At 70.6% G+C, this 22,742-nt stretch overlaps 4 protein-coding genes across 5 annotated transcripts; 2 read left to right on the forward strand and 2 right to left on the reverse strand.

The window, feature by feature from the left end:
• Positions 1-5,841: 5,841 nt before the first annotated feature.
• On the forward strand, positions 5,842-11,186 carry PDE4C (phosphodiesterase 4C). The gene is made up of 14 exons (XM_064497325.1): positions 5,842-6,075; positions 6,199-6,235; positions 6,373-6,446; positions 6,558-6,607; positions 7,232-7,344; positions 7,477-7,570; positions 8,119-8,297; positions 8,382-8,480; positions 8,570-8,734; positions 8,838-8,937; positions 9,033-9,187; positions 9,319-9,441; positions 9,673-9,855; positions 10,019-11,186. The coding sequence occupies exons 1-14, from the start codon at positions 6,044-6,046 to the stop codon at positions 10,517-10,519; spliced, it is 1,905 nt and encodes a 634-aa protein (XP_064353395.1). The 5' UTR covers positions 5,842-6,043; the 3' UTR covers positions 10,520-11,186.
• Positions 11,187-11,506: 320 nt separating this feature from the next.
• On the forward strand, positions 11,507-16,386 carry RAB3A (RAB3A, member RAS oncogene family). Of its 2 annotated transcripts, none has more exons than XM_064497356.1 (5): positions 11,507-11,528; positions 13,882-14,109; positions 14,225-14,343; positions 14,423-14,547; positions 15,014-16,386. In XM_064497356.1, exons 2-5 carry the CDS (start codon positions 13,882-13,884, stop codon positions 15,202-15,204), a joined length of 663 nt encoding a protein of 220 aa, XP_064353426.1. In that variant the 5' UTR covers positions 11,507-11,528; the 3' UTR covers positions 15,205-16,386. The 2 variants fall into 2 exon arrangements, with proteins under 2 accessions (XP_064353426.1, XP_064353425.1); XM_064497355.1 differs by lacking the exon at positions 11,507-11,528 and adding an exon at positions 12,488-12,616.
• Positions 16,387-16,645: 259 nt separating this feature from the next.
• Positions 16,646-19,723, reverse strand: MPV17L2 (MPV17 mitochondrial inner membrane protein like 2). The gene is made up of 6 exons (XM_064497357.1): positions 19,666-19,723; positions 18,942-19,151; positions 18,507-18,677; positions 18,150-18,226; positions 17,932-18,060; positions 16,646-17,848 (listed from the first exon to the last, which is right to left on the reverse strand). The coding sequence occupies exons 2-6, from the start codon at positions 19,117-19,119 to the stop codon at positions 17,783-17,785; spliced, it is 621 nt and encodes a 206-aa protein (XP_064353427.1). The 5' UTR covers positions 19,120-19,151; positions 19,666-19,723; the 3' UTR covers positions 16,646-17,782.
• A 305-nt stretch (positions 19,724-20,028) lies between these two features.
• Positions 20,029-22,579, reverse strand: IFI30 (IFI30 lysosomal thiol reductase). Its single transcript, XM_064497354.1, has 7 exons — positions 22,320-22,579; positions 21,090-21,275; positions 20,908-20,982; positions 20,724-20,819; positions 20,470-20,622; positions 20,290-20,358; positions 20,029-20,204 (listed from the first exon to the last, which is right to left on the reverse strand). The coding sequence occupies exons 1-7, from the start codon at positions 22,563-22,565 to the stop codon at positions 20,142-20,144; spliced, it is 888 nt and encodes a 295-aa protein (XP_064353424.1). The 5' UTR covers positions 22,566-22,579; the 3' UTR covers positions 20,029-20,141.
• Positions 22,580-22,742: the final 163 nt, after the last annotated feature.

The following is a 22,742-nucleotide window of genomic DNA, read 5'->3' on the forward strand; positions in this document are numbered from 1 at the left end:
CCCGGTGAGCGCGGAGGCGAGGCCGGCGGCTCCGGTCGTCGAGAAATCCCGTCTCGTTCTCGCCCTCGGAGAAAACGAACCCGAACAGTTTCCTAGACGCGTCTGGAAGCGGCGGCGCAGGGCGGGGGCGGGGGGGGGGGAGCTTCCAGGGACAGAATTGATGTCGGTGCCGGCGGGATTTATTTATTTATTCGGTTCTTACGAGGATGCGGGTTGACGAGCACCGCGCCGGGGATGACTAAGGCCCCGGCGGCTCCGGCGGGCGCCAGCCGCGGTCTCGGCGGGGAGCGGCCCGGCCCGGGGAGGCGCCGGGGGGAGCGGGGCCGCTGCTCCCCGAGGGGGCGGCCCGGGGCGGCGGCGCCGGCCGTGTCCCCCGTCCCCGCCGTCGAGGCGGGGCGGCGCCGCGCTGGGGCGGGGGGAGCGGCGGGGGCGCTGCCGGTGCCCCCCCCGGCCGCGCCGCGGTATTTAAGCAGCCGCGCGCGGGCGGCCGCTCCCGGGAGCGCGGCGGAGCGGAGCCGGGACACCGGGACACCGGGGCACCGGGACACCGGGGCGGCCCCGGTTCAGCACCGGCGGGCGGACAGCAGCGGCGGCGGCGCCCCGGCGCCATGGAGCGGCCCCGCGAGGGCCCCGCGACGGCGCGGCCGCCCCGGCACCTCTGGCGGCAGCCGCGCACCCGCGTCCGCATCCCGCGGCGCCTCCGCTCCGCCCCCGAGCGGCACCGGGCCGCCGACCGGGCCGGGCAGGGGGGGCCCTGCCGCGCCGCGCCCCGCTCCTGGCCCCCCTCCCTGCGCGGCCGGTAAGAGCGGCCCGGCCCCGGGCTGCCCCCGCCGCCCCCGGCCCGGCGCGGTGCAGTGGGGTGGGGGGACACGGGCAGGGGCGCGGGGTGCCGTGCCGTGGGGTGTGCGACGGGGAGGGTGCAGTGGGGCGGGTGCAGTGGGGCGGGGTGTGCGATGGGAGGGGTGTGCAGTGGGATGTGCAGTGGGGCGGGGTGTGCAGTGGGGCGGGGTGTGCGATGGGAGGGGTGTGCAGTGGGATGTGCAGTGGGGCGGGGTGTGCAGTGGGGCGGGGTGTGCGATGGGAGGGGTGTGCAGTGGGATGTGCAGTGGGGCGGGGTGTGCAGTGGGGCGGGGTGTGCAATGGGGAGGGGTGTGCAGTGGTCTGGAGTGTTGCAAGGGGTGTGCAATGGGGTGGGGTGTTGCAGGGCAGTGGGGTGTTGCAAGGGGTGTGCAATGGGGTGGGGTGTGCAGTGGGGCAGGGTGTGCGATGGGGAGGGTGCAGCGGGGTGTGCAGGGGTGTTGCAGGGGTGTGCAATGGGGAGGGATGTGCAGTGGGGCGGGGGGGTGCAGTGGGGCGGGGGGTGCAGTGGGGTGGGGGGTGCAGTGGGGCGGGGGGGTGCAATGGGGAGGGATGTGCAGTGGGGCGGGGGGTGCAGTGGGGCGGGGGGGTGCAATGGGGAGGGATGTGCAGTGGGGCAGGGGGTGCAGTGGGGCGGGGGGTGCAGGGGCGCTGCGGAAGGCCGTGCCACCCAGGCGGGCGGGGGGGCACCTGCAGCGGGGAGGCGCAGCGGGGGGGCGCGTGCAGCGGCAGGGCGGGGGGGTGCAGCCGGCCGGGGGTGCCGCGGGGTGCGCGGTGCCACGGGGTGCGCAGTGGGGGCGGGAGGGAGGCCGGGGGGGCCGGAGCGGCAGCCCAGCTGGGCTCAGCCGCCTGCTTTGCTCTTGGGCGCGTGGGGAAAGGGCCGAGAGCCCGTCGCCCGCCGTCCCTGGGGCGTGTTTTGGGGAGGCCTCGCCAGCGCCGGGGGCACCCAGCCCCTTCCCCCCCCGGGTGAGCCGAGGGCGGGGGCTGCCGCCGAGGAGCCTTTCCCCGGCCGGCTCCTTCCCAGGGTCCCTGTGGGAAACAGCCTGCCGCCACCGCCGCCACCGCCGCGCTCTAATTAAACCAGTCTGTCACTGTCCCCGCTGCCTCCGGCCCTGCGCATCCCTCCTGCTCCCCAGCGGTCCCTGCTGGTCCCTTCCTTCTCCCGGTCCCCAGGCACCTGCGGCCAGGCTTGGGCTCATCCCTGTCCTCATCTCCCCATCCCCCCATCCCCATCGCCCCGTCTCCATCTCTCTATCCCTGTCCCCATCACTCCATCTGCATCTCTCTATCCCAGTCTCCATCGCCCCATCCCCACCTCCCTATCCCTGTCCCCATCTCTCCATCCCCATCACTCCATCCCCACCACCACGTCCCCGTCCCTGTCACCCCCTCCCAGCCGACTGTCCCCAGGTGACTCGGTCCCTCCCAGCGTCACTCGGCCCCGTTCGCCCTGGGCTCCGGCCCTTGCGGTGCCCCGAGCTCGGGGGCAGCGGGGACCTCGGGGCCTGGCCGTGGCAGGAAGGGGCTGCAGGGGGCCCAGGCGTCCGGCGGTGCCGTGGGAGGAGCCGGGGGCTGCGGGGCCCGAGGCAGCCTCCGCCTGCAGCCGGCTATTTTTAGGCTGCTCCTTCCTCCCCCCGAACGTCCCGGCTCGGCTTGCAGGGGCGGCACGGCCGCGGCACCTGGCCGCACTGCGCCCCGGCTCCCGTGTCACCCGCCTGCCGCCGCACGTGGCCCTGGCAGCGGACGGGGACAGGCCGTCCCGCCGCCCCGGGGGGCCCTGCTTGGGAGGGCTTTGCCGTCCCCCCCATGTCCCCGAGCTCCTCGTGGCCCCCAGCCTGCACGTCCCCATCGGTCCCCGGCCGTGCCGCCCCTCCGCGGGCCTCGCACGGAGCTGCCAGCAGCTGGAATCGGCGGAGGACGGGGAGCCCGTCTGCTGCAGGGCCCCGTCCCCCGTGTTTTCTCGTGACCGGCTGCTTTTGGGGTGTTTTCCTGAGCCCCCCCGTCCCCCCCGTCCGGGATCCGGACGCGGTGAACCCGGCCCACCCGCCCGCCCGCCTGGGCCCCCGCCAGCTGGAGGTTATTTTTGCTGCCGGAGGGAACAGCAGGTATCCGGTTGCATCGGAGGGGACACGGGGTCGGGCCGGGCCGGCTCCCACGGCCGAGCTCTCCCGGGGGCCGGGGTGACGCCGTGCAGCGGCTCCCCGCGACACCCGCCGGCTCCCCACGGCTCGACCGCGCCGGTCCCACACGGGCCGCGGCCCCACGGTGCCGGTGCATCCCGGCTCGGCCGCGGCGCCGTGCCCGCATCCCTCTGCGCATCCCCTTGCCGCGCGTCCCTGCCCTTGCCGGGAGCAGCTGCCGCCTCGGCCCGGCGCGGTGCCACGTGCCCGGCTGCCAGTGACCCCCCGGCACGGGGCTGGCGCGGCGCGGCCGGCCCCGGGGGATCGGCTCCATGTGCCGGGCCGGCCGAGCCAGACAGTTGTTTCATTTCCCAGGCGCGGGCGGGAGGGGGAATGGAAAGTTTCCCGGGGAGCGCCGGGGCTGGGAGCGCAATGCGCTTCCTGCGCCGGCCCGGCGGGCAGCAACGCTCGCGACCCCCCCGGCCGCCCGCCCGGGCCCATGCCGCCGCCATGCTGCCCCGCCAGCGCGGCTCGCCGGGGGCCTCGCCGGCCCCGTCGCCCCACGGCTCCCCCCGCCACTCGCCCGTGCTCTTCGGGAAGCTCCTGATGCAGCAGAGCATCCGCCTGCAGCGGCGCTTCACCGTGGCGCATCCCCCCTGGTAGGGCGGCGCGGGGCTGAGGACGGGCGCGTTCGTCGCGGCGATGCCCGGGGCGGCGGGGCTGCGCTTGGGGCCGCAGCTGGCGGCAGCTGGCCGGCGGCCGGGGGAGGGAGGGCGGCGGGGATTCGCGTGGGGCAGCGAGAGGGAAAACAAGGCGCAGAGCCGCCGGGCTGCCCGGCTGTGCGGCGCGGCCGTGTCCCCTGGCAGGGCACCGGGGGCACCTTGCAGCCGCCTGCCGCCGCGGCCGGCTCGCGGGGACCGAGGGGGGCACCGTGCCGTCCCGGTGGGCTCATGGGGACCGATGGGGCCATCGTGCCGTCCTGGCTGGCTCGCGGGGACCGAGCGGGGCACCGTGCCGTCCCGGTGGGCTCATGGGGACCGATGGGGCCATCGTGCCGTCCTGGCTGGCTCGCGGGGACCGAGCGGGGCACCGTGCCGTCCCGGTGGGCTCATGGGGACCGATGGGGCCATCGTGCCGTCCTGGCTGGCTCGCGGGGACCGAGGGGGGCACCGTGCCGTCCCGGTGGGCTCATGGGGACCAATGGGGCCATCGTGCCATCCTGGCTGGCTCGTGGGGACCGACGGGGGCACCGTGCCGTCCCGGTGGGCTTGGAGGGACCAACAGGGTCACCGTGCCGTCCTGGTGGGCTCGTGGGGACCCATGGGGGCACCGTGCCGTCCTGGCTGGCTCGTGGGGACAGACAGGGGCACCGTGCCGTCCCGGTGGGCTTGGAGGGACCAACAGGGGCACCGTGCCATTCTGGTGGGCTCGTGGGGACCGATGGGGCCACCGTGCCATCCCAGCCAGCTCGTGGGGACGGACGGGGGCACCGTGCCATCCCGGTGGGCTCCTGGGGACGGATAGGGACACTGTGCTGTCCTGGCCAGCTTGCAGGGATGGACAGGGGCACTGCGCTGTCCCAGCGGGCTTGTGGGGACGGATGGTGGCACCGTGCCATCCTGGTGGGCTCGTGGGGACGGACGGGGACCAGCCTGGGCGCAGGGCAGCAGCTGGCAGCAGCCGAAGCCTCCGCGGCGGCAGCGGGATCTATTTATAGCGGCTCGGCCCCGGCACTGCTCGGCGGTCGTGGCCGCGGCCGGCGTGGGGCCGAAAGGAGGTTTTAATTCGGCAACGAGCCTCGGGGGAGACGCCGCCGGGTGCCGCGGAGCCCTGCGAGGACGCCGGGGCCCACCGGCACGGGGACGCGGCGTCCCGGCCCCGGGGCTGTCCCCGGGGGGGGGGGGAACAGATCGGCGATTGAGCGCCGGGGCGGCGGGAGCCACAATGCGGCTTTGTGTGGCCGGGGCGAAGCCGAGGCGCCGCGGGCCGGGCGTGACGCGGTGCCGGCTCCGGCGTCGCCGCGCTGCCCCGGCCGAGGCTGCCGCACGATGCAGGCGCTGCGGCTCGCGGGGAGGCCGGGGCCCGAGAGCCGCTGCCCACGCCGCCGGCACTCCTGCACCGGGTGGGTACCGCACCGCCGCCGCCGCCCCGGGACAGCGGGCTCGGCCTCCCCGCCGGCCTCTGCCCCTCGACGGCCGCCGGCTCCGGGCCGTGAGCGCGGGATTTGGGCAGCCGGGCGGCGGGGGGCCCAGCCGGGGGGGCTGCTGGGCGGGAAGGAGTCGAGGGGACGTTTTCCGGAGTGCGGGGATGCCGGAGGCCCCCCCTTCGCAGGCCCTTCACCGCCGCGACATCGCGGGGGGGGGATTGGGGGATGCTGGTGCGTGTGTCGAGCTGCGCCCGTTCTCAGCGCCGCGGCCCCAGCGGCCTGGTGGCAGCGCTTCCGAAACTCCCATTGTTCTCGGTTGGGGGGGGGGGGGGCAGGGGATTCTCCATTGTTCTCAGCAGGGGGCTGGGGGGGCGTTGCCCATTGTTCGGGGGGCCGGGGCCGTCCCCATTGTTCTCGGCTGGGATGCGGGGGGGGGGGGTGTTGTTCTGGCAGGGGTGCTGGGGGTCCCTGCGCCCCCGTGGCCCCCATCCCGGGGGTGGGGAGAGGGGGTGGCAGGTCCCAGCCCTGCTCCCGGTGCCCTGGGTGGCTGCAGCAGCAGCACGGGGTGCAAGAACGGGGCAGGGGCCCGGGGCAGCCCCCCACCCATGGGTGCCGGGCCCAGAGCACAGGTGCAGGGCAGCAGAGCGGCAGCAGGACGTCGCCAGCCCCGGGGAGCCGAGCCCCACAGGGTGACCATCACCGGGGCCTCGGGGACGGCGCGTCCGAGCCGGGTCCGAGCCGCGTCCCCTCTCTCCCGCGCAGCTTCGACCTGGAGAATGGCCTGTCGGGCCGGGGCGCGCTGGAGCTGCAGGCCGGCCCGGGCTCGGCGCTGGTGCTGCAGGGCAGCTGCGCCCACGGCCAGCGCCGCGAGTCCTTCCTCTACCGCTCCGACAGCGACTACGACCTGTCCCCGAAAGCCATGTCCCGCAACTCCTCCATCGCCAGCGACCTGTGAGCATCCCCCCCCCGCGGCACCGCGGGCCGCAGCCCAAATCGGGACCGAGCCCCGGTGGCCCCCGCTGCCACCGTGGCCCCCGTCCCGCTGCCGGGGCTCACGTGCCGTTTGCTCCCCAGGCATGGGGAAGACATGATCGTCACGCCGTTCGCCCAGGTAGCGACTCCGGCCACCCGGCCCCGTGCCGGGGGGGGGACGGTATCCACCCCCGCGCAGCCGCGGCCTTGTCCCCCGGCGTCGGGGCGCAGCGGGGGTCCCGCAGCCCGGCCGCAGCCCCGCTCTCGCCCCGGCAGGTCCTGGCCAGCCTTCGCACCATCCGCAGCAACTTCGCCGTGCTGACGCACCTCCAGGACCGCGCCGGCACCAAGTGAGCGGGGCGGGAGGGCGGCGGGCTCGCGGGGGGGGGGGGACGGCGAGGGGTCCCTCGCCCCGGGGGTCCCCGGCCGCCCTGGAGCGCTCAGCGCCCCGCGTTTTGCAGGCGAGCGTCAAGCAGCAGCCTGCCCTCCGTGAGCAAGGCCAGCCTCTCCGGTGAGCCCCCCCCCGTCCCCCGTGTCCCCAGCCGGTGCTGCTGCACATCTGCGGTGGCGGGGGGGGGAGATGGGGGGTGTTTTGGGGGTGAGCTGGCTGCTCCCCGCTGCCCTGAGCATCGCCGGTGCTGGGCCACGGTGTGCCGGGGTGGCGGTGCCAGGCCCCCGCGGTGCTGGACCCCCCCGCCAGGGCAGCAACGGGCCCCCCCGCCGGGGCGAAGGGGCGGCTTTGCCCTCGGGGATCCATGTCGGGTTTTCTCGGGCTCCCTCCTGCCCGGCCGCCCTTCCCGCGGTGGAAAGTCTCCCGTTGACGTCAAACCTTCCATTAATAAAACCCCCGGCGCGCGCGGGGCCCCGCGGGAACCCGGCCGCTCCGGCCCGGCCAGCTCCGGCCCCCGCCGGCCCCCGGGCCCGGCCGGTGCCTCGGGGTGCCCGGGGCGCGGGGATGCCCGGCCCCCGCGGCGTCCCGCCGGCCCTCGGGCCGTGGCCGCAGCAGCGTGCCGAACGCCTGAGGTTTGCACCCGATATTTACCATCGGGGCTCTCCGGTGCGGCGTGGTCCCGGCTGCGATGCCGAGAGGCCGGGGCCGAGCCCTTGCCGAGGCGGCCGGCGTCGCCCTCCGCAGAGGATGCCGCCCAGAAGCTCTCCGTGGAGACGCTGGAGGAGCTGGACTGGTGCTTGGACCAGCTGGAAACGCTGCAGACGAGGCACTCGGTCAGCGAGATGGCCTCCAACAAGGTGAGGGCCGCTCGGCACCCCGGGGCGACGTGAACCCCGTGCTGCCGGAGCCCCCCGGGACAGGGCCGAGGGGACGGGCGGCGAGGCGGGCGCCGGGGCCGGCTGTGACGGAGCCCTCGCCCGTCCCCGCAGTTTAAGCGGATGCTGAACAGGGAGCTGACGCACCTCTCGGAGACCAGCCGCTCGGGGAACCAGGTGTCCGAGTACATCTCCAGCACCTTCCTGGGTGAGTGTCTGCCGCGGGGCCGGGCCAGGCCCCCGCTCGCTTTTTGCACAAAAATGAGGAACCGGGGGTTTCTTTCCCGGGCGTTTGCATGACATTTGCTCTCTGGGGAGTGTCGGAGCTTTGTCACGCTCTGCGGTCCCAGACGGGTGTCAGCACTGGTGCATGCTGGTGCACACTCGTGCACGCTTGTGCATGCTCGTGCACGCTCGTGCACGCTCGTGCATGCTGCTGCAGGGGCTGGCAGCCCGCACAGGGGCTGGCGGTGCCTTCCCCACGCGTGGGCACCCGCGGGAGCCCAGCACGCGCAGGCCCGGCCCGCGGGCGTGGGGGGCCGCGGCGAGGCGGGAGGCCAGGGCTTTCTGCGCCGGGGGCGAGGGGAAGCGCCGCGTTCCTCCCGTTGCCATGGCACCGCGGTATTATTAGCACCGACTGACGTCAATCCTCGGCGTGCAACCGTGCTGCGCCGGGGAGCGCGGGGGTCCCCAGCGCGGGGGGCCGGGGCGCCGCGGCCGGGCTCCCCGCTCTCACCGCCTCCCGGCGCGGCGCAGACAAGCAGCATGAGGTGGAGATCCCCGCGCCCCTGCCCAAGGACAAGGACAAGGAGCGGAAGAAGCGCCCCATGTCGCAGATCAGCGGCGTGAAGAAGCTCACGCACGGCTCCAGCCTCGCGGCCGCCGGCATCCCCCGCTTCGGGGTCCGCACGGCCCAGGAGGGGCTGCTGGCCAAGGTGAGCCCCAGGGCCGGTGGCACCGGGCACCCCGGGGTCCACGTGCGCCGGCCGCCGCGAACACCTTGTCCCTCTGGCCCCCAGGAGCTGGAGGACACCAACAAGTGGGGCCTCGACGTGTTCAAGATCGCCGAGTACTCGGGCAACCGCCCGCTCACGGTCATCATGTACAGCATCTTCCAGGTGGGCGCCCCGGCGGGCTCGGTGCTTGCCCCGCGCTGGGCTGTCCCGTCCCCGCACCCGGTCGGGGCCACCTCCCGCTCTCTCCGCAGGAGCGCGACCTGATGAAGACCTTCCGCATCCCGGCCGACACCTTCATCACCTACATGATGACGCTGGAGGACCACTACCACGCCGACGTGGCCTACCACAACAGCACCCACGCCGCCGACGTGGCCCAGTCCACGCATGTCCTCCTCTCCACGCCGGCGCTGGAGGTGAGCATGGCCTGGAGCCTGGCTCCCGGCATCACCCCGGTCCTGCTCGCCGTCACCCGGCATGGCCGTAACCCGGTCATGCTGTCTTTTTTCCCCCCTCCAGGCCGTCTTCACGGACCTGGAGATCATGGCTGCCATCTTCGCCAGTGCCATCCACGACGTTGATCACCCTGGTGTCTCCAACCAGTTCCTCATCAACACCAGTGAGCTGGGGTGTGGGGAGGGCTGGGTGCTGGCCGGGCACGCGGGACCCCGGCGTCCGGGAGCCGCTCCGGTGGTGACGAGCACCATCCGACAGACTCGGAGCTGGCGCTGATGTACAACGACTCCTCGGTGCTGGAGAACCACCACCTGGCCGTGGGCTTCAAGCTGCTCCAGGAGGAGAACTGCGACATCTTCCAAAACCTCAGCAAGAAGCAGAGGCAGTCACTCCGCAAAATGGCCATTGACATGGTACGGGGGGCCCCGGCCAGCCCCGGGTGCAGGGCTGGGGAGCCGGTGGGGGCCTGGGGTTGGCGTGGGCAGCCCAGGGTTCAACGCAGGGGGCTGGGGCTGAGCCGCGTGTCCTGCTGCCCCCTGCGCAGGTGCTGGCCACGGACATGTCCAAGCACATGAACCTGCTGGCAGATTTGAAAACCATGGTGGAGACGAAGAAGGTGACCAGCCTGGGCGTCCTGCTGCTGGACAACTACTCTGACCGGATCCAGGTGAGCGCGGGGTGCTCCTGCGCTGTGGAGCGGGCAGCAAAACCTTCCCCCAGCCGGCAGCGGTGCAAAGCCCACGGCTCCTTGCGCACCTTGGTCCTGGTGGGACCAGGATGGCTGGAGATGCTTCATGCCAGCACCCCTTGCAATGCCGGTGAATCCCTGCCACGGGCATGGGGTTGCATCCCCGCCGGTGTCGAAGGGTGGCGAGTGACACGGTGGCCGTGTGCGCAGGTCCTGCAGAACATGGTGCACTGCGCCGACCTCAGCAACCCCACCAAGCCGCTGGAGCTGTACCGCCAATGGACCGACCGCATCATGGTGGAGTTCTTCCGCCAGGGCGACCGGGAGCGGGAGAAGGGCATGGAGATCAGCCCCATGTGCGACAAGCACAACGCCTCCGTGGAGAAGTCCCAGGTGGGTCTGCGGTGCCCGGGGGGAGATGCTCACAGGGCTTCGTGGTGGTGCTGGTGATCGGAGCAAGATGCACCGAGGGGCTCATGCACTTGGGGGTCGCCGGCTGGTCCCGGCAGCTCTGGGTCCTGCCCCGTCCCTGAGCCCGGCTCTGCCTGCCCCACAGGTGGGCTTCATCGACTTCATCGCCCACCCGCTGTGGGAGACCTGGGCCGACCTGGTGCACCCCGACGCCCAGGAGATCCTGGACACGCTGGAGGACAACCGGGAGTGGTACCAGAGCATGATCCCGCACAGCCCGTCCCCGCCGCCCGAGGAGCACGGTGCCGCCCCGGCCGCCGGCCCCGACAAGTTCCAGTTCGAGCCGACGCTGGAGGAGGAGGGCGAGTCGGACGCGGAGCCGGACGGGGCCGAGAGCCCCCTGGACGAGGACTACAGCGGCTCCAAGACGCCGGCCATGGACGACTCGGAGTCGGCCGAGGCCGAGCGCCTCTCGCCCGGCTCCGGGGAGCGGGACTCGCGCCTCGGGGACGTGGACAACAGGCGGGCGCTGGAGAGGACGCTGGCGAAGGACGTCGGCGCCGGGCGCCCCGAGGGCAGCCAGGGGAGCCGGGAGCTGTGCCTGGACACGGAGGGGAACGTCACATTCCTGCCGCTGGGCACGTAGCCGCCCGGACCCGTCCCACTGCCACCGCGGGAGACGCACGGGGACTGCACCACCCCTGCCGCAGCCGCCAGAGGGGCCGGGGCGGCCGTCGGGACATGTCCGGACCCCGAAGCCACGTCACCACCACGGTGGGCTCTGCTTGCGGCGTTGTCCCCACACGGATGGGCAGGTACCGATGGGCACGAGGACGCTGTTGGCCCTCTCCCCGCAACGACCGTCCCCCCGAGCCCACCCCGCGCCCCCCCAGCGCCTCGTCCCGCAGGAACAGGCCCATGCAGAAGCGTTTCGGTGGCCTCTCACCACATGCCAGCGGAGGGGTGAGAACAGGCACGAGGGACCCCGGGTCGGGGCACGCCGGGTCCGGCCGGGCGCCGGGGCAGGACACGGGGCTGCTTTGGCACTAGCCGGTGGTTTATTTATTTGGGGACAGGTTCACTTTTTAAAGCCATTTTGTAGCTCACTTTTTAATACAAGCCTCACCTAGGTGCACTCACACGTGTTTCCGTGGCAGAAACCGGTCTGGCTGCGATCGGCACTCGAAATGCTGCATTTACACTTTGCACTTTGGGCCCCGTGCGTCCGCGGGGGCCGGGGCAGCCCCTCTCTGGGGTCGTTTCGGGTTCTTCCTTCACCCTCCAGATATTAAACCTGGTTTGTTCCCTGGAAATGCCTCTTTTCGACATGCTGTAGCAGTGCGGGAGGTGCTGCCGGCCATGTCCCCGTGTGTGATGGGTGCCAGCGGGGTTTGGGGTGCCGGAGGGTCAGCGCGGGGCTCTGCAGGCCACGGTGGCCATCACCCCGGGGCCGGGGCCTGGCTCGGAGACCCGTGTGTGGCTCGTCCCGGGGCCACCAAGCCGGCCGCCACGGGCACCCGCATGGCCCATGGCGTCACCTCCGGCCGGGCCCGGCGGGCGGCTCCGCTCCGGGCGTGACGGGCCCTGTTTGACCGAGATCCAGCTCCTCCCTGGAAACACGGCGGCTCCGTCACCGGCAAACACCGCCGGCTAAGGTAAATATTTAATCGCCGGCTTGGCAGGGCGCAGAGCCCGCTCCTCTGCGTGGCTCCCCGCGGGGATTTATCGGCACAGGCGTCTCCGCCCTTGGGCCCCCGGCCCTCGCCCGGCGGGATGGTGCCCTCCCGCGGCCAGCGGGCTCCAGACGGAGACCCAGGGAGAGTCCGGCGCTTGGCCGCGGCCTTGTCGCCCCGGGGAGCCTCCCGGCAGGGGAGCTCACTTTGGGCAAGGCCCGGGGGCAGCTGGAGGAGAAGCCGGGCCTGAGGGGCCTCCTTCGCCCCCGCGTGTCCTTGTCGCCCTTCCCGCTGCTCCTGCCGCCGCGGAGCTGTGTCACCACCCCCAGGCCGAGCTCCTGGAGCCACCTTCCCTGGGGGCCGCGCGGCCCCGCCGTATGCTGCCTCCCCCTAATCCCCGCCGATTGCCTCAGCCCGCAGGGAGGGCGAGGGAGGACGCGGCCGGCCGGGGGGCTGCCCCCGGGCACGACATGGCTGCCAGTGGCCGCTACCCCCAGCTGCACAGGGGCACTGGGGGGGGGGGGGGCACTGGACCCCACCTCAGGGCCCAGTGATGGGGCTTAGGGTCGGGATGCCCACGGCTCCTCAGGCTAGCTGGAGGGTGTGGGCTTGCATGTTGTGACAGCTGGCAGTTGCGACATGGGGGGCATATCGTGATAGGGGGGACATTGTGAGGGCGCCTTCTGCTCCTCTCCCCCTCGGGAGGAAATGGTTCGTTCCGCTCCCCCCGTTTGGGGAAGGAATGGTTCGTTCCGCTGCCCCCCGGGAGAGGGGCTGGCCCGCACCACTGCCCCTTGCGGGGGGCGGCTCCTACCACCGCGCCCAGGAGAGGGGGTGCCGAGGTGGGCCTCTCCCCACTCCCGCCCCGCCCCGCCCCGCCCGGCCATCACGGCGCCTCGTCGGCCTATCAGCGCGCCGGCCGGGCCCGTCTCCGCTGACGTGCGGCGCTCATCTGCATGCCGGGCCCCGCCCCTCCGCGCGGCGACGTCAGCGGAGCTCTGCAACCGCCGGGGCGGCGCGCGCCGCTGCTGCATTTGCTGCAGGAGGCGCGGCGCGAGCGCGAGCTGGAGGTGAGCGCGCCCCCCCCCCCCCCCCCGGGCCGGGCGGGGGGGCATCGCACGGGGGGGGCTGCCAGCTGGCGGGGGGATTTGCACAGAGTATGTGTGTGTGTGTGTGGGGGGATTTGCACAGCCGGGGGGCGTTTGCAAAGCTGGAGGGGTTGCGCAGCCTACGGGGGGCCTGCGCAGCCGGGGGGGGGCGGGTTGCAACGACCGGGGGGGGGATTGCAATGGCGGGGGGGGGTCCCGGGTGGTGCAGGCAGCCCCTTTGCAACCGGGGCGGTGGAGGGCTGCAGCCGGGCTGTCCCGGAGGGGGTCGAGGCGCTGGATGGCGGTGTGGGTCCCCGTGCCCCCCCCGCAGCCAGGCCTGGGGCCGGGGGGTGGGGGCGGTCGGCCGGGTGCACCGGGCTCGGGGCCTGCGGCACCGGCAGGTTGTGTAACCGGCCTGGCCCGCAGCGCCGGGCACCCAGCCCCGTGCAGGCATCGCCCCCGGGGGCCGCGCACCCGCTGCCCGCCCTCGTGGGGCACCGCGCACCCGCCGCCCTGCAGGGCCGTGCACCCACCCTGCTGCACCCGCCGCCCTGCAGGGCCGTGCACCCACCCTGCAGAGCCATGTACCCACCCCACTGCCCTGCAGGGCCGTGCACCCACCCTGCAGAGCCATGTACCCACCCCACTGCCCTGCAGCGCCGTGCACCCACCCTGCTGCATCCTGCTGCCCTGCAGGGCCGTGCACCCACCTTGTTGCACCCACTGCCCTGCAGTGCCATGCACCTGCCTCTGTGCCCCTGCTGCCTGGCACCCCCGCAGAGCGCCAGGCACCCACCGCCCTGCAGTGCCGGGCACCCACCCTGCTGCACCCACTGCCGTGCAGGGCCGTGCACCTGCAATTCTCCAGGGCCGTGCCCCCGCTGCCGGCATCCCCGTGGATCGCCGTGCACCCACCTCTGTGCCCCCGCTGCCGGCATCCCCGTGGATCGCCGTGCACCCACCCTGCAGCGCCGTGCCCCCCCCTCCCCACGCACCCTGCAGCGCTGCCGAAAGCCCGGGGAGCCCCCGTGCCGCGGCCCTGGGGCAGAGCCAGGCCAGGGCACCCGAGGGCCCCGCTGCAGGTGCCATTTCGTGGCGGAAACGCAGGGAGCAGCCGTGGAGCGCTGGGGAGGGGGGGGCGGCCGCGTTTGGGGCCGAACCGGGCCGGGTTCGGGGGGCGGGGTTGGGGGTCCCCGGCGCTGATCGGGCTGTCGCCGCGGGCCCTCGCGGCCTGCCCCGCTCCGCAGATGGCGTCCGCTACCGACTCCCGCTACGGGCAGAAGGAGTCCTCGGACCAGAACTTCGACTACATGTTCAAGATCCTGATCATCGGCAACAGCAGCGTGGGCAAGACCTCCTTCCTCTTCCGGTACGCCGACGACTCCTTCACGCCCGCCTTCGTCAGCACCGTCGGCATCGACTTCAAGGTCAAAACCATCTACCGCAACGACAAGCGCATCAAGCTGCAGATCTGGGTGAGCCCGGCGGCCCCATCCCCGCGGCCGCGCGCTGGGGTTGGCTCTGCGCGGGGCGGCCGCGGCCCCGTTGCTGTGGCGACTCGCCTGACGCTTGTCCCCGTCCCCCCCGCAGGACACCGCCGGGCAGGAGCGGTACCGCACCATCACCACCGCCTACTACCGCGGGGCCATGGGCTTCATCCTCATGTACGACATCACCAACGAGGAGTCCTTCAACGCCGTGCAGGACTGGTGAGCGCCGCCCTAACGAGCCCCCAACGAGCGCGGCGCCCCGTCGCTTCTCTTTTATCGCCTTTTTTGCCTCCCCAAGGTCGACCCAGATCAAGACCTACTCCTGGGACAACGCGCAGGTGCTGCTGGTGGGCAACAAGTGCGACATGGAGGACGAGCGCGTGGTGTCCTCGGAGAAGGGCCGCCAGCTCGCCGAGCACCTGGGTGAGTGCCGGGCGCCGCCTTCCCACCCGGTATTTAGCTAAGATCGGTTTCCTTGCAGCAAATCTGCTGTTTAAATAGCAGCAGCGACTTGTCACCTACCCCCCCCCCCCCCCCAAAAAAAAATGCAATTCCACTGCACGCGCCTGTTCTCCTGGGTGTTTCTATCGCCGCCTGTTGCGGTCACAGCCCGTAGCCCTGACGTGGGCTGCCGGGAAGCGATGGCGAGGGGGGGGATCGGCCCGCCGGGGCGGGTCCGTGGGCAGGTTGGGCCCAGCCGGGGCTGGGAGGTGCTTTTATGGCTTTACGGCGCTTGCAAACCGCCCATGAATCTTTAACCAGCGGAGGAGGAGCCGGCAGGGAGGCAGCAGCAGCCCTTTATTTATTAAGGGCTCCGAGGAAGAGCTGTAGATCGAGGGGGGGCCGCGGGGTTTGCACGCTGACCCGCCCCCCCCTTCCCTCCGGCCAGGCTTCGAGTTCTTCGAGGCCAGCGCCAAGGACAACATCAACGTCAAGCAGACCTTCGAGCGGCTGGTGGACATCATCTGCGAGAAGATGTCGGAGTCGCTGGACACGGCCGACCCGGCGGTCACCGGCGCCAAGCAGGGCCCCCAGCTCACGGACCAGCAGGCCCCCCCGCACCAGGACTGTGCCTGCTAGGGCCCGGCGCCGGCCCCCCCGGTACCGCCGGCCCGCACGTGTCCCCCCTCCCCTGTCTGTAGCCCCCCACCCCGGGGCTGGGGCCGGCGTGGCTTTTGCTGCTGGTACCTCGCGGGCTGCGCCAGGGCCGTGCCCCCCCCGGAGCCTGCCCCGTCCCCCTGCCCCGAGTTAGGCTGTGCCCCCCCCTTATTTATTTTTAAGCCCGGGACGGTAGGCGAGAACTCCGAGTCTGCTTTTAACTATTCTACGAGCCTGACTCTTATATATACAATTTTATTTCCGTTGTCTGCCCGGCACCGCGTGTCCAGCTCGCGGGAGCTGCGGCCGAGCCGGTGCCGCGGTGCTTCCCGCCCGCCCCGGGAGCCGCTCGGCTCCCCTTGCTCTCTGGCTGTCCTCTCGCCCCAGATGGATGGGTTATTTCAGAACTCTTGTTTATTTGTATAAATAGATGCTAATTTATGCTCCTGCTGTCTTCCTCCTTGTACATATAAAGGGGAAAAAAAAAACCCTCCTTGTAAATAGCAGTAGGAAGTGACGCTGTGCATGTGACCTGCCGTGCTGTGGCCGTGTTGGTGCATTTATTTTAATCGGTGTGGTAACCTGCTTGTGAATATCACTTTTAAATCTATTATTTAAAGGTTTAAAAAAAAGAAAGGGAAAAAGAAAAAAAAAAAAAGAAGAAAGAAAAAAAAAAAAAAAAGCAAAGCAAGGCCAGCAACGCAAGCTGTAGCAAACGAGTCCCAGCTCGGCGGCTGTGACCACCGCGTGCCTCTGGCAGAGCATGGCCCCGAGGAAACCGCTGCCGATTCCCGCACGAGCGCTCGTGGAGCGAGCCGGGCTCGGAGGAGCATCGCTGATTTGCTACAGAGCGTTTGGCGCCTTGTCTGTTAATATAGTAATGTGCTTATGTGGAGACTGTGAATAAGTGGATATTACTGTAGCAATGACTGACCCGGAGGTCTTGCTGCCCTCTATTTATTTTTCTTGGAGCGCTGTGTCTTTATTTCACAGGTCCCCTGCCCACGGTCCCCTGCCCCCCGCCACCCTCCTATTTTTGTGAAGTTTACTTATGGAAGAGTTACACTGTACTGTACAAATGTCAAAAGTGTCAAAAGAGTACAATTTCCTAAAATCACTGTATTAAAGAAATGTTGTGAAGAAATAAATCAATGCTGATCACCAGTCACTCCCGGTCATTTCGGGGGGAGTGGGAGGGCAGGGAGCCCCCCACACAGTGGGAAGGGCCGTCTCCCCACTGCCTCTAACCTCTTTCCTCCTCAGATCGGCGATTTCGAGCTCGGTGGCTGAGAGCGCCCAAATATCTGGTTTCGTAATTAGCATTCGCCAAATGGCTCCCGGCGTGCTTCGGCAGCTTGGCGCGCGGCCGTGGGAGGGCTCTGCCCACCCCGACAGCGGTGCGTTTCAGCAGTGAGGACAAAGCTGTAAGTAAGGCTCATCTTTAATCGTTAGAAAAGTTGATTTAGGCATATTAAGACAGTTTTCATCGACACTGTAAATAAATAAGTTCCCAGGTTACAGAGCGAGCATCGCGCTCACCCGGGGCCCTGCAGCAACGCTCCGGCAGCCTCCTGCGCTGGAGCCCGCGGCAAGGGGCCAGCCCCGAGCACGAGCACCCTGCGCGCAGGCGGCAGCAAGGAAAGGGGAGTTTGCGGCCCAAGGAGCTGCCAAGGGCTGCTCAGCCCCAGCGTAGCTCCAGGCAGGGCCTGCCGAGAGCTGGGACAGAAGGGGCTGCTGTGGTCCCAGCAGCAGCCCTTCCCTGAAGAAGGCTTTTGCAAAGCCTCTGTTTTGGCTCAAGTTCTGGTCTCAGCCGTGTTGGACAGAGGGCAGCGATTACACAGCTACAATTACAAGTCTGGGGGCTACAGCCCACCACGGTGGAGTCCATCCTCTGAAACAGGCAGGGGAACACGGAGAGGGGAAAGGCAGTGCTGGAGTTAGTGACTTTCCCCTTGGTAATAGGCAAGAGTCTGAAGAGAGAAAGCAGGGAAAGGCTGGAGGAGCAGAGGGGCGGCATCGATTTGCCAAACAAACGGCTGCATCGGGAGCAAGGAATGGTTTGGAGTTGCCGTGTTCGCTGTCAGGGCTGCTCCCTAGCAGAAGAGCGAGGGGCCAACCTTGCCGGGAAGGGAAAAACCTGCCTGCAGCAGAGCAGAGAGCCCTGGGGACCAGAACCCCAGGTGCTGGATGCAAAGATAAATGCAGCAGCTGCTCCCCTCCCTAACAGCGTGGGCTCTGTGGAAGAATAGAAAAATCAGCTCTATTAAATAGCCTTTGACACAAGATTCTCTAAAATACAATCTAAACTCCTAATTGCAATCAGTAGACGAGTTAATTAGCACGATCTCCGGCTGCAGTGAGGCGCAGCCCATGGCTGTGATTGTCTCCGGAAACGGGTTTTCTTTCCTGGATCGAGACCTCGTTCGTGGCCGCCGTGAGCCGGCTCCTGCCCACGCTCACAGCGCTCGCAGCTTCAACAGGAACCCAAACAACTGATTAGCGCTGGGCGGTTTACGAAAACATGGCAGCAGCCTCCGAGAACGGCTTCAGCGCTGCCTGTTCACATCCCGATGCTGCGCTGGTCCACGTGCTGCGAGTCGTGCTCAGCGCTCAGGGGCTGGTTATGCTAAAAATGCAAGAAAAGGGGCTCGCTCGATGCGACCCAGGCGAGGCCACGTGGCCCGGGGGCCCGAGGGGGACAGCGCTCACCCTGTGCTTGAGGTAGGAGAGGTACGTGTCCCAGCCCAGCGTAATCACGTTCACGTAAACCACCCGGTACTTGGGCGGGAGGAAGAGGAAGTTCACGAGCTGAGCCGCCGGCCACACGCACCAGTCGGCCTACAGGGAGCAAACAGCCGTTACCAGCACCTAGGCCGAGCCCACGGCGTGGGGAGGGGGTGGAGGAAGAGCTACAGGGCTGCGTTTACCTTGTAAAACTCCCAGAATTTCTCCTTGAGCTCGCCCCAGCTCTCCTCCAGGGACTGGCCCTCCAGGGCGCCCATGCCTGCAGCGGAGACACGGCGTTTGCAGCGCCGGGGTTCAGCAGGCAGCGGCACTTCATCAGGCACCAGCTCGCGCTTCGCCAGCCGGAGCAGGAGCCCAGGCACCCCCATTTCCCCCCCCTCCAAGGGAGCCGTGGAGCAGGGGTGACAGACGTCACGCTCGCAGCCCGCGCGCTCCTCCGCGCCTGGCTAACAGCACATCGCTCGTTCCCTGCGCAGCGGCAGCGTGGGCCCGCTCTCCTTTTAGCAACGTTTACATAAGGCGGCTATTGACGCTTTTACCTAAGAAATACCAGACTCCCAGGGCTGGAGATGCCACCAGCTGGTCAATGAGGACTTTCTTCAGCACCGTTTTCATGCTCTTAAAGCCCCTCGCGGGAAAGGCTCCGTCCAGCCAGAGGTACCAGTAGTGCATCAAGGGGCCCATGCTGCAGCCGATGGCAAACATGCGCGCTGCAACACAACACCGCCGCGTGAGCGCATGCCGCGGGCGGCACGCACAATGCCTTCGTGCATTATTTACGCGCCCCCCCGCTCCGTAAGCGTATACGGCCCTCGAGAAAACACAAAGGGAGAGCAGGTCCCTGCGTCCTGCCGGGAGCCGCGAGGGATGCGGTTACGGGGAACGGAGCAGGGCACGGTGCAGCACGACGGCGGTTCAGCCGCGAGCGCCCCGCGGGGCTGCGGCCCGGGGGAGGCGGCCGGGCGCGGACCCACCTGTGCGAGCAGGCTCCCAGGGCCGGGCCGGGTCCTTGCGGCGCTCCCGCACCTGCTGCAGCGTGTCGCCGGCGGCCAGGAGCGCCCCGCAGCTCACCGTGTTGGTGGCCAGCAGGAACCGGCCCCTGAAGAAGGGCTGGCAGCAGCGGCGGAAGAGCCGCCGGCCCCGGGCCAGCATCCTGCGGGCTGCGGCCAGGCCCCACGGCCGCTCTGCAGTGAGGAGGAGGAGGTGGCCGTGAGGAAGGCCCCCAGCTGCCCCTGCACCCCCAGTCCTCCCAGTTAAGCTGCACCCAGTCCCACCACTCACCACCACACAACCCCAGTCCCGCCGATTACGACAGTAGCCCCAGTTACCCCCCTAGTTCCTCCAGTTACCCCTGTTCCTCCCAGTCACCCCCACCCCAGTAACCCCCATACCCCCCCGGTACCGCTACTGTACCCCCAAGTCACCCCAGCACCTCCCAGTCCCCCCACTTACTCCCCCAGCCACCCCAGCACCTCCCAGTCCGCCCACTTACCCTCCCCAGTCCTCCCAGCACCCCCATTTACCCCCCCAGCCCCCCCATTATCCCTGTACTCCCAGTTACCCCTGTGCCCCTCCAGTTGCCTCTGTGCCCCCAATTACGCCTGCGCCCCCCCAGACTCCCCAGTTACCCCCCAATTCCCCCAGTAACCCCTGTAACCCCCCGCCCCGCCCCGCCCCAGTCGCCCCGGCCCCACTCACCTGCCACCGCCCCGCTCCCCCCGCGCGCTTCCGCCACCGGCACGTGGCCCCGGGGGGAGGTCTCGTGACGGAGGCGCCTTCCGCTTCCCGCGGGCGGCCATGACACCTACCGAGGCACCCGGCGGCGGCCATGACACCTACCGAGGCACCCGGCGGCGGCCATGACACCTACCGAGGCAGAAGCCTGTGTGTGGGGCAGCCCGGTGGCCCTGGGGCAGGGGCAGGACAGGGGCAGCCCCGTGCCCCACACCTGGTCCCCCTTTCTCCCCTCACCCCCGTGCAGACCCCACGCCGGCTCTCCCTCGCCCTCCCGCCGGCCAGGAGGCCCCAGCATCACCAGCAACACAGGACACAGCAGGCGCCTTTTCCACCAAACAACCATTTTTTTATTATTTTGATCCCCCCGCTGGCAGCACGGCCGTCCCGGGTCGCTCCTGCCGGGCCGGGCCGTGGGTGGGGGCTGCCGGCGGGGCGCCTCAGCGGGCACAGCGCGGCACGTTCCTGGGGGCTTGCCCCGTGCAGGCCTCGGGCTTCTCCCCCTGCGAGCAGAGCGGCGGGCAGCCGAGGTGGCACCCAACCCCCCCCCCATGTCCCCCCCCCCCCGGCCCCGGCACCCCGGCTCACCTGGTAGAGCTCGCACACCAGCCGCAGCAACGCGCCCTGCGCCCGCGCCTGCAGCTCCTCCGTGTGCTTCTGCGGGCGGCACGGCGCGGCCGTCACCCCGCGCCGAGCCAGGGGCGGCCATCTGCCCCCGCCGGCTCCCCCCCCCCCCCCCGCCCAAACCCCCTCCCCATGGCCACCTACCCCGCCGAGGACGATCCAGGGCACGTACTGGTGCGGCGGGTCGAGGGCGGCCGTCAGCTGGGCGTTGCGGTGCATCAGCCGCCGCCCCACGTCGCCCTGCACGCAGGCGGCCACCCGCGCCGCCGCCACCTCCGGCGCGTAGACCCGCAGGCACTGCCAGGAGGAGGAGGAGGAGGAGGAGGAGGAGGCCGTGCCGCCGTCCCCCCGCCGCCATCCCCCCCCGCAGGGAAGGGGTCCGGGGACCAGCGACGTACGGCCTCGAGGTCCTTGGTGACGGACACCCCCGACTCCAGGCAGAAGATGATGGGGAAGTAGGTGCTGAAGTCCTGCACCTCGTGCATCAGGCAGGCCTGCGGGCAGGGCCGGCCGTGGTGGAGGGCAGCCGCGGCGCCGGGCGGCCTCCCCCCGCCGTCACGCGCCCCGGCCGCCCCGTCTCACCTCCACCATGTTGCCCAGACACTCCTCGGGGCCGTGCTGGCACTGGAAGCGCCACGTCCCGTTGACGTTGGTCTCCTGCGGGACGGGACGGGACGGGACGGGGTGAGCGGCACCACGGCGGCCTCCCTCAACCCCCCCCCCCCCCCCCCCCCGCCATGGGGGCGGCCGGGCCCGGTGCCCACCTGCGCGTTGCCGTAGGGCACCAGGGTGATGTTCAGCACCTCGCCCGGCAGCAGCAGCCAGGTGGTGAAGAGCTGCCGCACCACGAAGGCCCGGCACGCCGGGCACAGGCTCTCGTAGTAGAGGCTCAGCTCCACCGGGGCCGGAGCCGCCGCCGCGCGCGAGACGTTGCCACACTGGGCGTCCGCCTGCGTGCAGACAGCGGGGATTTTTTGCAGAGTGGGGGGGGGTCGCACTGGTGCCCTTCCCCACGTGCATGTGCCCCCCCACGCCAGGGCAACGCTGCTGCAGCAGCCGGCGGGGCTTTCCGTGGGGAACTTCCTCCACCCGCTTCGGAGGAAGAGCGCGGCCGGCAGGACGAGGCCTCAGCGCCAGGCTGGGGTGCGGCGCCGGGCCACAGCGGAGCGATTCATGTCCGGAGCGCGCGCAAGGGGCTGGAAAAAGCAGAAGTGCCGACAGCTCCCGCAGTGGGGTCCGGCTGCAGCGCGGCTCTTCGGGGAGCAATGTGGCACCCAGAGCATCCCCATTGCTGCTCCGTCAGGGTCCGGCTGCAGCACGGCTCCTCGGGGAGCAACGCAGCACCCAGAGCATCCTAATTGCTCCTGCGTCGGGGTCTGGCGGCAGCACGGCTCTTCCCAGGGACATCAGGGAGCAAAATGGTGCCTGGTGCGTCCCAACTGCTCCCACGTCGGGATCCGGCTGCAGCGCGGCTCTTTGGGGAGCAATGCAGCACCCAGAGCATCCCGACTGCTCCCACATCGGGATCCGGCTGCAGCGCGGCTCTTTGGGGAGCAATGCAGCACCCAGAGCATCCCGACTGCTCCCATGTCAGGATCCGGCTGCAGCACGGCTCTTTGGAGAGCAATGCGGCACCCGGAGCATCCCGACTGCTCCTATGTCAGGATCCAGCTGCAGCACGGCTCTTTGGAGAGCAATGCAGCACCCGGAGCATCCCAACTGCTTCCACATCGGGATCCGGCTGTAGCACGGCTTTTTGGGGAGCAGTGGGGTGCCCGGCGCCTCCCGCACAGCACCAGCCCCGTGCCCTGGCCGGAGCGCTGCTCAGAGCTGGCACGGGCAGCTCCAGCGTCGCGGGCGGCCGGAGCCGGAGCAGCGGCGCTGCCAGGACCCCACGTGCCGGGTGCCTCCCGCCTCCCACCCCTGCCCCGCGCGTGCCGGCCAGGCGGGCAGGCGGCCAGGGCCCCCCAGCCGCGCGGCTCCCCGGCTCTGACCTGGCAGGCGACCGCCATCTCCCGGGAGCTGCGCCGGAGCGGGGCCAGGTCGTCGCCGGGCGGCCGGGCCAGCCCGGGCCCCAGGGCCGCCAGGGCGGCCAGGAGCACCAGCGGCACCGCGGGGGCCATGGGGACGGCGGGGTGGCCGGGAGCCAGCGCCCAGGCGAGCCCGGCCCGGCGAGGACTTTTAAGGGCCGCCTGCGCCCGCCCTTCCCTTCCTGCCCGGCGCAACCTGCCTCCTCTCATGTGACGCCAACGCTGCCGCCGTGGCTGCTGACTCACGCGGCCCCGGCGGGACGCGGCCCCCCGAGGGGGCGGCCAGCCCGGGCATGGGGCCCCTGCGGCCCTAGGGGAGGGGGTCACGCACAGCCCTGACGCCACGGGGATGGACACCCAAGGCCGCGCGGGGCGGACGGTGTCCCC

The sequence above is a fragment of the Dromaius novaehollandiae genome, chromosome 25 (assembly GCF_036370855.1).
Source record: "Dromaius novaehollandiae isolate bDroNov1 chromosome 25, bDroNov1.hap1, whole genome shotgun sequence".
NCBI classification, from domain to species: Eukaryota; Metazoa; Chordata; class Aves; order Casuariiformes; family Dromaiidae; genus Dromaius; species Dromaius novaehollandiae.